Source organism: Malus sylvestris, chromosome 2, assembly GCF_916048215.2.
Source record: "Malus sylvestris chromosome 2, drMalSylv7.2, whole genome shotgun sequence".
Taxonomy (NCBI): Eukaryota; Viridiplantae; Streptophyta; class Magnoliopsida; order Rosales; family Rosaceae; genus Malus; species Malus sylvestris.
The window spans coordinates 32,731,228-32,744,799 of NC_062261.1; the positions used below are offsets into that span (position 1 = coordinate 32,731,228).

The 13,572-nt window shown below is 37.5% G+C and overlaps 1 protein-coding gene across 8 annotated transcripts in view; it reads right to left on the reverse strand.

Moving 5' to 3' along the window:
* The window catches only part of LOC126610412 (F-box/FBD/LRR-repeat protein At5g22700-like), a 40,628-nt gene extending 27,591 nt beyond the window's left edge, over window positions 1-13,037 (reverse strand). For 2 of the 8 annotated variants that reach the window (XR_007618514.1, XR_007618516.1), the window contains exons 1-7: window positions 12,703-13,037; window positions 12,343-12,489; window positions 10,995-12,050; window positions 10,768-10,911; window positions 9,686-9,993; window positions 9,363-9,464; window positions 9,018-9,237 (exon numbers count right to left, since the gene is read on the reverse strand). Coding sequence is in view for 2 of the 8 variants with exons in the window: in XM_050278464.1 (XP_050134421.1) it covers window positions 9,685-9,993; window positions 10,768-10,911; window positions 10,995-12,050; window positions 12,343-12,387 (1,554 nt within the window). In the remaining 6 variants the exon portion in view is untranslated. The other 6 variants (XR_007618517.1, XR_007618519.1, XR_007618518.1 and 3 more) reach the window with 6 other exon arrangements.
* Window positions 13,038-13,572: the final 535 nt, after the last annotated feature.

Below are 13,572 nucleotides of genomic sequence, written 5' to 3' on the forward strand. Positions count from 1 at the left end.
AATAACACAAGATGTATCGTGGTTCACCCCAAGGTTTGGGCTACGTCCATACTGATTGTATTTATCTGAGATTATTTATGAGGGAGAGAGTGTGAGAGCTTTACTCTAGATATGAGAGACTTAGGGTTTGTGAAGGTGAGGAGGCCCTTTTATAGAATAAGGGCTTCTCCCCTAATTACATATTTGGCCTTTCATTTATTACATAATTACATTTAAGTCCCCCGAGTATTTATACGAGGTCTAAATACGAGGCCTAAAATATGGTATAAACAGTAGTCCCCCAAGTCTTTAGTCAAGAGAGTCTTTTGGCTGGAGACTTGAAATTCAGTCCATGTGTGGGCCGAAGTAACTAGATGCTGTCTTGAACTGATGCTTGATATGAGGCAGTGCTCAATTTGAAATGACGCTCAACTAGAAGTAGCACACGCTGCGAGGCTGCTCGGCTCATGGCTTATGTTGCCTTGGTTGGCTCGGCTTGCGGCGTTTGAAGGTGAGGGGGTCCCTTTTATAGAATAAGGGCTCGCTCCTCAATACATGAATGATGGGCTAGAGTTGATGCTCTCAAATGATGGTGATGGAGTCCCTTTTATAGAATAAGGGCTCGTTCATCAATACATAAATGATGGGCTAGAGTTGATGCCCGCGATGAGGCGGTTGCTCAGTAGGCGACGATGCTTTCTAACGAAGGTGAGGGAGTCCATTTTATAAAATAAGGGTTCGCTCCTCAATACATGAATAATGTGCTAGAGTTGATGCTCTCTAATGACAGTGACGGAGTCCCTTTTATAAAATAAGGTCTCGCTCTTCAATACATAAGTGATGGGCTAAGTCCCCCAAGTATTTTTCATGAGGCCTAGTTGAGGCCCAATATAGGTACATAATGTAGTCCCCCAAGTCTTCGGTTAATAGAGCCTGTTGGCTGAAGACTTCAAATTGAATCCATGTATGGGCCAAAGTAGCGGTTGTTCGGAGGTGGTATTTGTATACCCTGCACTGAAGCTTTGTAAGTGAAGTTTTGCAAGTCAAGCTTTGAAGCTAGAGCTCTGTAAATGAAGCTTTTGAAGCTAGAGCTTTTGTAAATGAAGCTTTTGAAGCTAGAGCTTTTATAAATGATGCTTTTGAAGCTAGAGTTCTGTAAATGAAACTTTTGAGGCTGATTGACATGAGTGATGCTCATGAATGTTTATGTTGATTGACATGAGTGATGCTCATGGATGTTGTCATGAGTGATGCTCATGAATGTTAACATGAGTGATGCTCATGAATGTTGACATAAATGATGATCATGAATGCTTATATATGATTGTCATGAGTGATGCTCATGAATGTTTATATATGAATGACATGAGTAATGCTCATGTATAATTTGGAGTACTGGGCCTACTTTTGATCACATGGTTGGTGGTATGAATGAGAGTACAGGTTGTACATTTCATCACCTAGTTGGTGGCATGAATGGCTAGGTTGCCAAATTAGAGTACGGATCACCTGGTTGGTGGCATGAATAGCTAGTTGCCAAATGATATTAGAGTACGGGTTGTACATTTCATCACCTGGTTGGTGGTAATAGCGGCGGGTTGTCGAATAATTGTGGAGTACTGGGCGTACTTTTGGTGACCTTGTTGGTGCTATTTTGGGCTTATGGGCCTTCGCTCTCCACAACATGCCAGCCCATTTATTTTGGGCTTTGCCTTTTTGTTTTTTTTTTTTACCCTTTGATGAGGTTTATACATATTACCATCTGATAGGGTTTATACAGATATTTCTGAAAGATAAAATTAATTACATCATTCTGGTAGGGTGTTTATTCCTTGCTTTTGCAGTGTCTCCATATGCCTCTCTTCTTATTTTCTCTTTTCCTTTTCTGCTTTACTTTTGCTTTTGTTTCTATTTTCTTTTCTCTTTTGCAGATGGCAGACAAGGAATGATAAGTAGATTAATCTTATCTCCGCTTTTGCACGATCCCTCATGATCACAGCCTCCACCACCTCTCCATACTTCATGAAATATTCCTTGAGCCGTTTCTCATCTTTGTCCCAGGGAATCCCTTTTTTTTTTTCTTTTTCATGAGTAATGCTTACATATTTTATTTATGGCTGATGAGCTATCAACAATACACACTTGGAATGACACAACTCACTCCAGCTAACATTTGAACTTGAGCAGACTAAAACGTGTACATACCTCCAGGGTGAAATCTCATGTCGTTGGTCCAGAGGTACCCGAGTCAGCAATTGCTGAACAGCTATTAGCACAAAATCTAGATGATTCACCATCAATTAAGACATCACCCATATCAAACTGCCAGTAGCCTTTCTGAGTCACGTGAACATATGTATGCTCACCCTTGAAATGACTAGAATCAACCCCACCAAAGACAATTTCACCCCCTTCTTCCCCTTCTGTATTGCGATTTAACCAAAATGAGAAAACTAGTTCTTTAACAAGACCTTGATTGACCAAATTATACCAGACAGGAACAACATCTCAAACTGAGATCTTTTGAAATCCAAGTCCAAGAATCCCATCAAACTTAGCTGCCACAAACGGACTCCGGGCTCTTTGGTTGCCTCAATAAAGTCCTGATCCTTAACAACAAGATCACCGACTTGGACTCCTCAATCGAATCGACTTCATGCAGCGGCCTCACACTCGCTGACTAAATTTCAAAAGCTTCCTCAGCAACCCCCATATGGTGCTGTTCTTCCTCGGCGATCAGACCCAGAAGCAGGTGCTAGGTAAACACCATGTTTCTGTCGTCGCATATGAGAGACATCGCAACTAAAGACCCTGCTAAGAAGAGGGGTGACGGTCCTCGTAAGCAGGGCTATCGTTGAAGTTCTTAGATGGGTATTTGGCAAAGACCATGCTGACCTCGAACACCGAGTTGTCGCCGCTCGATCGGATTCTGGTGATCGACCATCATTGGAAGAAGACTCGGATGCTTATGCCATTAATCTCGGTGATTTTGCCCTCAACGATCTTTCCGATGATTTTCTTCGACTAGGTGGCCAGGTAGTTGTCGGGAGGGGCGCACTGATTAAGCCCTGCCTCTTTTGACTTCTCTCTCCTACCTGACATTTTGGTGATGGTGGTGGTTTGGAGATGCGGCGGAGGAAAGGCACTGGGAGCAGCGAGAGCAAGCACTTGTCTCAGCGACATCTCTCTCATTTTCTCGAACCAGAGCTGCTTGAATCCTCCATGAGTCCTGAGTGGTAGCAAGAGTAGTGAAGAAAAGTGGAATTGGGCTTGGTCTTCCTTGGGCTTAGCCTTTGCGTTTGCCTTTCTTTTTGGCTTCGGAATAGTGGTGGGCTTCGAGTAAAAGAGAGAGATGGGTGTAGAGGGATATGTGGGTTCTTAGGAAGTGAAGCAAAACCATATCTGAAGGTTTTTGTTATTTTGATTTTTGTTTATGATTTTAGAGCAGCCATGGGAGCAGCATGCTGAGATCTGCTGTGTTTTGGTAGGGGTTTCTGCAGATTCACGGCGGAGGTGAAAAAATGAAAGAGAACCGACACAACTTTTTGTATCGATTTCCCACAGACGGTGCCAAATGTTGATGCACAAAACCGGAGGTCTTGGAACAACGTAAATCCGACCGTGAATCTGCAAGAAATATAAATAACACAAGATGTATTGTGGTTCATCCTAAAGTTTGGGCTACGTCTACACTGAATATGTATTTATCTGAGGGAGAGAAAGAGAGAGAGAGAATGAGCTCTGTAATGTGAGAGCTTTGAGAGGGGGTGAGAGGCTTAGAGTTTGTAAGGGTGAAGATGCCATTTTATAGAATAAGGGCTCCTCCCCTAATTACATATTTGCCCCTTCCTTTATTACATAATTACATTTAAGTCCCCCGAGTATTTATACGAGGTCTAAATACGAGGCCCAAAATATGGTATAAACACACCTTGTTTTCTGGCGAGTTGTAGGATTTTTTCAAGCTAAAACTAGCTAAACTTTGTTGACTTGGTTGTGTTTGAACCATGGTATAAAATATCGATGATATTGGAAATATCGGTAGTCCAAAAACATGGAAAGTTCGATGGAAATATTGGGATATTATCGATATCGATAAAAATTAAATAAAAACCACGGAAATTGTAAGAAAAACTTGGAAATTTTTATTGAAACTTTGGAGAATGTTTATTTAGTCAATTATCTATTAGTTTATCAAAACAAATTAGAAGGAAATGTATTACATGATGGATTTAACTGATTTAAGTTGATTATATAGCGAGCTGGCAAACACTGTGAGTGTAGAAAATATGTAGTAATTAATGAAAAAAAGATTAAACACACCATAATCATTTATATATAATGATTTACTACAATATTTTACACTTTATACATTGCATGGTAAGATACATGAGTGATTTAGTACCACATAAAGTTCCTATGAGGTTCAAAATTTTCACTATCTTCATCATCTCTATGTGTAGAGTAAGTTTATTGTGAAGAATATTCATCAAATGATAAATCCCCAAAATAGTTTTGCATGTAATTGTTAACATGCCACTCATATAAATATAAATATTTTAGCATATTATCACTAAAACATAAGTGATATATGGTGGTTACGGTGTTGGAGGAGTAAATAAATTATTGAATCGTTAATGTCCAAAAGTGATCTTCAAGTCAATAATTTTGGATTCATTATCAGATTAATGGATGCAAGTCACTTTTAATTAATTCAATAAATCGGGCCATACGGGGTCGATTGTAGAAGCAAAATAATATTAACATACGGGTTAAATTATTTTAGAATGCTAAAATAATAGCATTTGGATTGAAAAATGCCCCAAAAATAATTTGGGCACGGGTGTCGTGGGTTAAAGGGCATGGGGTGCTTGAGTAAAAGGCATGGCCTATAGAAAGGGCCTAGGGTATGGCTGCAGGCCATGGGAGGGAAAAAGGACCCCCAACAGTAGCTAGGTTCGGTTTTTGGGCCAAGGGGGTCACGGGGATGGCCCAGCAGGAGCTGGCCGAAGGTTTAGGTCGCAGGGAGCCCAGCCTTGTTGGTTGGCGTGTGTGCATGCAATGCCCAACCGCATGGGCTCACAATATGGGTGTGGGCCGAGAGGGTCGTGAGCTGCAGGCCCAACAGAGACGTTCCAGGCCAAAGCCTGGTGTCCTGGTCGCACAGGGATGGTACGGTGCCGCACCAAATCCATTCCCTTTTTTTTTCAATTCCCTTTAGGGTTTAGGAAAACCCTAAACATGCTTCTAATTTAATTTTATGCTTTGACTCACAAATTCCATATAACAATTTAATTGTGCGATGCATGAAACAAATATATATATATATATATAGACAAATATATGAACATATACAATATACAAGGAAAATATAAACATAGAGGGGCTCATGCATCATAGGGAATGTTTTCATGCTTCGTGGACGTTTCAAATATCTTCTTTTATTTTAAGCATACCAAATTAACAGAAAACAAATAAGCCTTTGAATGTGGTGGATGATAACCTCCTCCAACGATGCGTCAATTTCTTAGCTTCTGGCAAGAGCGTGCTGATAACGTGTTGTAGGCCTATTTGATTAAGCGATCTAGGGTTAGAGAGAGAGGGGGCCGGCCACTATTAGAGAGAAGAGAGATTGATTTAATTGTGAGGTGTGTTTGATTCACCCCATTGTACCTTTATTTACACAATCACATTCCTATTCTAAATATGACTGCAACAGTTTGGAAAATGTTGATTTTAGAATTTAATATAATAAAAACGAATTTTAAAATAAAACAATTAAAGAAATTAATAGAGAACAATTTAAAGAAAATCATTTTGTAAAAGCCTAGGATTCCGCCGTCCTCTTAACAATCCTACGCAATTTTACCAACTACTTATGAATTTCTACATACATGCTTTGAAGGTTAGGCTTTTCTAATACATATTTTCCTCATGATGTTCAAGCTAAAATGTGTATCTAACATGCAACCCGTCTGTGATGTTCACATCAAATATAGACATGCAAGACTCATTAAGATGTTCACATCAAATATAGACATGCAAGACTCATTAAGCTTCATGAAAACCTTTTGAAAAATCATGCAACCCTTAAGAGCATGATGTTCGCCTTAAGTGAACTTACAATTACTAATCACAAGAAGCCCTCTTCAAATTTAGGGTGATTTTCCAACAGAAATTGCATCTAATTACTTGTCTAAATCTCCTAATGGTTGTGAATCACTCAGATAATTAGATAGTTTAATCGCAGTGATTAATAATTCAAAGCAAGCATGCATCCGTTCATAAGCAAATTAATAAAATCACATATTCATGCTAAGGCTCGTGTCTTCGCCCTAGCAAAAGAACTAGTTACGAACAATCATAATAAAATATTATTAAGAACAAGGATAGAAAACACCTAGAAAATAAACTTGAATTGTCAAAGGCTTGTGTGTGTGTTTACTCCTCTCCTCCTAATCCTCTAACCCTAATGGCTAAATATCTTTATTTATACTTCTACAAAATAAAACCCTAAAAGGTCTTAAAATAAAACTAGGAAACATAATAAAACAATAAAACAGAAAACAAAAGGTTTCCTATTTGAACTAAAATTCGGAGTTCTTAGAAAATTAGTCTTTTGACCGAACAATTAAACTCCGATTTGGTCTCAAAAGGTCTTTTTTGAAATCTGGAGACGTCCCCTACAAATCCTCATAAGGAATCTTCTTCAAAATATATCATCTTGACCTCCAAAATACCCAAAACGTCCATAAACTTCAATCTGAGAAAGCTGTGCGCTGGACCTTTATTTCATCGCCACGGTCAAACGGCTTGATAGAAAAATCTGGAATTTTGACACAATCATCTTGAAAAACTGACGAACAACCTCCAATTAGAATCACTCCAAAATGCATACGATTGGTCACTTTTTGCTCCAAGGGAAATCGAATGTCCTACATTAGAAATATAACTCAAAATATGTCCTACATTAGAAATATAACTCAAAGTATCAAAATTCACACATAATAACTAATAAATTATTACTAAGATTAGAGCAAAATATATAGTATAATATCGACTCATCAACAACTTTAGGTAATTGAGCCATTTAGCGATGGGAAGAAGGAATTTGAGGGTTATTTTAGACTGGGATTTATTTTTTATTTTTTTGTTTCTCGTGTAGGTAAATTTTGTGGTCTCAGATGTCCGAAATGCGAAAATGAATTGAAAAGACCATAAAGGCATTTGCCCCATCACGAATTTAAACTCTCTCAACCCAGTTTAGAAAATAAGATAAAGTGGGACACGAGAGTAAGAAAAAAGAATTACAAATGAAATATTAAGCCCATAACGTAGTTAATTCCTTCAAAGCCAATTGAATACATCTGAACAAGAGCATACTTTATTTTACACTCAAGTTAAAAGTGAGTTTCAAAATTGGCCATAATTTACAATTTTTATCACATTACACCATCGGCTTTTGAAACCATTGAGTCATTTGTTAAATTAAAACGTGGTAAGCGTGAAATTTAGTTATAAGTTGTTGTGCAATAATGCAAGTCGTGAGGTTCCCAAAAAGGTATTTATTAAATATAGCAAAAAATTAAACCTTAATTTCAAAAATATCAATTTTTATAAAAACTTTCAAATATATACAAAATCTTACTTAAGTAGACACAAATACCCTCAAGTTTAATATCCAAATAAACTAAAAAAATAAAAACCCTATTAGATGAAGAATTAGGGAGTCTAACGGGAAAACCCTAGACTTAAGAAATGGTGGAGACCTGTGAATGGGAGAGTGAAGGCATCAATTGCTAGTAGGAAACGGTGGAGACATGGGTAGCCCTAAACGACGGTGAGTGTAAATGGTTTTTTTTTTGTTTTTGCATTGTTCCCCGTCTATGTTTCTTTTTGCTTTTGTTGTTTCTTCTTCGATTGAATATTTATTAAAGAATGAATTGTCAATCTTTGTAACGTTATTTATCTCATTTTTCCTTTGTATGAAGCATTCTCTTTGGAATCTGAGTCTTCGATTGTAATTGTTTCGTATTGACATTATATGCATTTCGTCACATACTAAATATTCTATGAAGGCAGTTCGTGCATCACAGTCCGTGCAATTATCTATTTCTATAATTACTTGTTTGTGCAAAGGTTCATGTTTCCTGCTAATAATTTACATAACAAACCTCCATTTTTAGTTCACTATAAAAGTTCTGTCATGCCTATTCAATATAATCAAATGGAACGCATTCATGTCTATTCGATTATACTGAAAAAGCATGGAAAAGTTTTTACCATTCAATTATATTGAATAAGCTTGGAAACATTTTGCCATGTCTTAATTGTGTAGATTAAAAAATGTAAAAAGGCCCTTAGGGAACAAAGTGAATATATATATATATATATATATATATTTGCCAATATGGAGAGTGTTCAAAATGTGGATTAAATGACCATTATAAACAAACTTGTAAAAATTTCGTTCCACTTCATCCTACTTTGTAGAACTCTTTTTCAATTGGGGTGTAATGAGTAAATATTTTCTTTTGATCATTTTATTGTTTGTTTTGCTTTTAAATATAATCCTTTAAATTTGGGGATATTTAGAAATATAGCCATTTTAAAGAGCACTTATTAAAATATAACCTAATTTTTCTATTTCTTATAAAACTAACCAAAATTGATGTCAAAGACTTAATTATCCTTAAGACTAAAACTCTCTCTTCCTCCCAACATTCTGATTTTTTTATTGTCGACCTCATCACTGTCAACCTCACCCCATTGTTGAACCACCAGGCGTTCACTACTCCATTCAATAATTAAAATGGAGATGAGGGGGTTTGGAGAGGAGAAACACCAAATTTCCATGACTAATATCAAAATTAACTAACTAAAAAATGAGAATAAGAGCTAAGAACTAGCTAATCAGTTAATTAGTGATGTGATTAATACTAATTAGTGAAGAACGGAACAAAATCAATTAGGTTTACTGCTAAAAGCGAGGCAATAGCAAGGCAACGATGCAGGTTTGGTTGAAGGTGTTCTCCTACCTGGTAAATGGGGAAACTGAAAGCTCTAGTTTTCCCAAGAATCCAGTCCATGACTTGACAAAGAAGAATCCGAGCAGAGCCCGACGACGACGTTCAAGGAGGGGATAATCCCGACCCTTTGATGGTGAAATGGTCCTTCCATTCTGACACTCGGTCCTCGTCGTCGGACTCGACAACCTTGATTTTGTCGCCGGAATCGTGAAGCAACAACTCTGATATGCTGCTGATTATTTAGTCAATAATTAGTTATTCATATAAATTAAAGGTACTTGTGTCTATTTGAGTGGAATTTTAAATATATATGAAAGTTTTATAAAAACTGAAAATTTTGAAATTAAGGTTTACCTTTTTGTCCATATTTGATCAATTCTCTCCAAAACAAACATTACACATGTTGATCCGAATGATGCAACAATAGATTCTACAGTCTGAAAACGGGTCCCACATCTGGCACGTCATCAAATTAATGAACAATCATACTTTTAAATATATGCAAGGCATAATTCATACAATTTCAGAGTGAAGGTGTAATGCGAATAACCCCATCACCCCTTTTGAATATCACCTAACTTAGAAATCGTAAAATGTAGCTAACCGAATAACGCAAACTATGTCTCGAATGAATTTTTCTACTCACAATCTCCTAATAATTTAAGCACAACACTTACTATAGGCATACAAATTCAACCGTCGATGGCACTCTTTGTTTAAGGTGTTGCACAGCATGTTCTCTTGCTTTCGCTTCCAGATCGGGTTCTTCCCTTCCCCCATCCGTTCCCCTAGGCCAACACCAATGCCGTACAGGATCAATAACAATTTTTTCCAATTCAACAATACTCTCCATTAGGAACATGACATGTTGAATGACACATGCATGAGCACGGTACCCCACTATCTCAACTACCTTGAGGTAATTATGGGGGCATTTAGCAACTTTCGCTATTTCTTTCCTCTCCCCACATGTTGGTCTGTTCACCTGCACCAAGGAAAACAACAACCAAGTGTACACCAATGAGAACAAGGAAAGTTGCTTCAGTTTAAAGCTTAGTAAAAAAGTTGCTTCACGTATTCTTTCAATTCCCGTATTACCTAAGTTAGTTATTGAGGTCATATACCCTTCTCATGTTTCACACCCTCTCTCTCTTGAGAAAAACCTTAGCTCCTTGGCACCCCAACGCATCACTTGCCACTGCAACCGTTATACACCTCCTCCCAATCATACCAGCATTATAAACCTCATCCCAATCAAACCACAATTATACGCAATTACAATACTTTTAAATCAAAATATACCATACGACGTGGAAGTGAAATTCACATTCACAACTTCCTTACATATGATTGCACAAGGCACAACAACTTTTGTACACCAACTGATGCAGCAAAGTTTATTTTGTTATGTTTAAGTCCACTATGGAACTTGTTTATTCAATGCAAATGCAACATACCCACATAAGTTGGTGGTCGAAAATTCACTTTATGTACATGCCGGACTATGAATAACTAACAAATGCATCCAATCTAGCAAAAGATCCGCAATTCTTTTGAACTTTTAAAAAAAATGTACTTTTTACGTTGGTGTCTAGCATTTTCCTTTTTACCAATCATAAGGAAAAATCTAACTTTTTTATGCTTTCCTCATAATCAAAATTGGTTATGCAATGCACGGGAGATGGAAAAAAAAAAGGATGAAAATGCACATAAAATACAAGGTTTTACCATTCTATCCATACTAGGTGAGAACACATACCTTCAGCACAAGTCTCTTCAAGTAAGGACATGCCTTCATGAAGGAAGATAAGTGATCAAGATCCCGATAATAATTTGCTCCAATCAATAACTTCAAATGCTTGAGATTTGCCAATATAGGAAATGTGTAGCTGTCATTGTAGACCTGAAAGCCAAACAAGGAGTAAGAAACCACGTGATCCAACAAGAAGGAAAGAAAACCAATACATTATAATTACAAATACTAACCGCTCCAACAATATCCACCTCGAGAATCTCTAGTTGAGCAAGACAGCAAGAAAGTTGGGTGAAAGGAAGCACTATGGATCTATGGGATACCAAATAATGTATACCCCATACCCTATGTCGATGATCGCTGGAATTTTTAACGGGCTCTTCAGAAATGGATACCTCAAGAAGAAAAGGTACTTTGCTGAGAAGCAGGTTTATAGCAGTTCCACAATAGGAAAATGAAACAAGGTTTACACCAGAAATCTCAATGCTGTGGAGGCCTGGACAAGATTCTATCACCAGATACTTCAAGGCAATTGAGGGGCCAACAACTCTTAAATTGACCAAATTTTTTGTAGTGTAGCGCACTGTTAATCGCTCAAGAAGGGGGCAATTAGACAAGAAGTACTCGAGAATTTCTCGACTCACAGAAACCTTGCAGACACAAAGAGCTTTGAGGAATTTAAATCCAGTATTGTATCCACAAAAGCGTGCACTTGGAATTTCAGGATATGAGTGCTTGAGCTTTGAAGCAGAAGCTTGATCGATACCTAAAAGTTCCTCCGAAAATGTATAGTAATTTTCCCTAGCACGCACATGGAAATCCAACTCAAGTATTTGAACTTGCTTTTTCCTTGCAATATGAATCCATTTATCTATGGAGCTTGAGTAACGATAATCCAAATGGAAGCAAGCCCTAAATCGTTCAATTGTTGTTCCTGTATGATGTTCCACCACATGATTTACCCAATCAACGTATCTATGTGTTTCCTGGTCTCTTAGTTCTGGTTTAATTTCATAGAAGCGGTGAAAGGGGTAAATATCAAATTCAGAATCAAGGACGAGAGTCATAGTTGACACCCACACATACCGCCATTGCCTAGAAAGGATACTAGTAGCTGCTGCTTCCTTTAGTGGCAAGCGAGACAATATACTAACAAGAACTTCATCTGGCAACCAACTGATTCGGTCCACCAAGTTGTAATCAGTACCCCTATTTCTCCCATTCTTTCCCAAGTTCTTTTTCCCCGTTTCTGTCTGACGTCGGGCTTCCAAGTTGAACAGATACGCCTTCTAATACATGGTTTAACCCCGAAAACAAAAGAGGAACAAATTAAGAACAAAAAATTAAAGCTTAGTTGAATTTTATGCCTTAATGTCACGACTCCTTTAAGCTATCATAATTAAAATTTTAATTACAAAAGAAAAAACAAACGCATATTTAGAATAACGACGACACTATATTACATTAGGTGGAAAAAATGAAGCAAATTTTGAACAAATCAACATTAGATAATTAGGAGGGAGGGTGGGAGAAAAAGATTCAAACTTTGAAATTTCTACTGCTAAAACCATTGAATTTTACCTTGAACTGGACAAATTGAAAGTTGGGCCGAACTCTTTTCTTCATCGAATTGATGATGTGAGGGTGTGAGGGGTGGGGTGTCCTCTTGCTAATGTAACCGTAAAGAATGGACGTTGAGTTTAAGTTTGAACTCTTAAGTCATTTACTCTGTGTAGATTTACAACCAAAACACAAACATACCACTAATCAAATACAATTCCCAAGCACAAGTTAAACCAGAGAAACCAACTAACTTATTTTCTCATAATCATCCTATTTTCCCAGAAAATTGAAAATTTCCATGGAAAAAATCAAGAAAACGAAAAAGTAAAACCCAATCCAAAAAGCAAAATTAAAGATCTATAGAGATCGAGATCGAACCTGGAGATGCAGCGACTACGGGAGAAGATCAAGATCGAACCTGGAGATACAGCGGCTACGGGAGAAGATCAAGATCGAACCTGTAGATGCAGCTGCTGCGGGAGAGGATGAGGAGAGGATGAGGAGGAAGGCTACGGGAAAAGGCAAGCGGCAGAGAAGATGGAACGAAGATGATAGAACTTTTAGGCCTGGTTTGGTACACCGTATTAGACTCCGGATAGGATTAATAGTGCGAGACAGGAGTTTAGTGCAGTTTTGAATTAATTAGCCGACCGATTATAGATCCGGCCCACTTTTTATTCCGGCTCACACCTGCTAAATAATACATTCCAAAAGCTAAGGATAATTTAGCAGGTTCAAAACTCAAAAGCCCAGGAAAATTTAATCGCGTTGTCTCTTCACTCTCAAATAAATATGTGCCTTCTCCGTTCTCTCCTCTATCCAGAACGAACTCCATATGCTGTTCTTTGTTCTTCTTCCTCCTTTCGAATTCATTTGCTATCCTTCATTCTTCTTCGTCCTTTTTTCCGCTCCCTTTCTCTGTTTGCTCTCTATTCCCTCTCTTATGAAATTGGTTGATTTGTCTGTTTCTTACAAATTGATTTTGGTGCGGAGAATACATATGGGTTTTGGGAGATTAAGAAATAAGGAAATGGGTTCGACAGAGAGGGTGAGATTTGATGCGCGGGGATGATGATGAAGAAAGGATAACACAACTTTGAGAGAAACCTGGGTTTCTTTCCTTCTTTTTTATGTTTTGTTTTTTAATTTTGTCGGTGCAATGAGGATTAATTCTTTTTTTTCTTTGGTTTTCTTCCTTTTTTCCCTTTTAACATCAGTTATTCGGTGAATATTTTTATAGAAATTTAT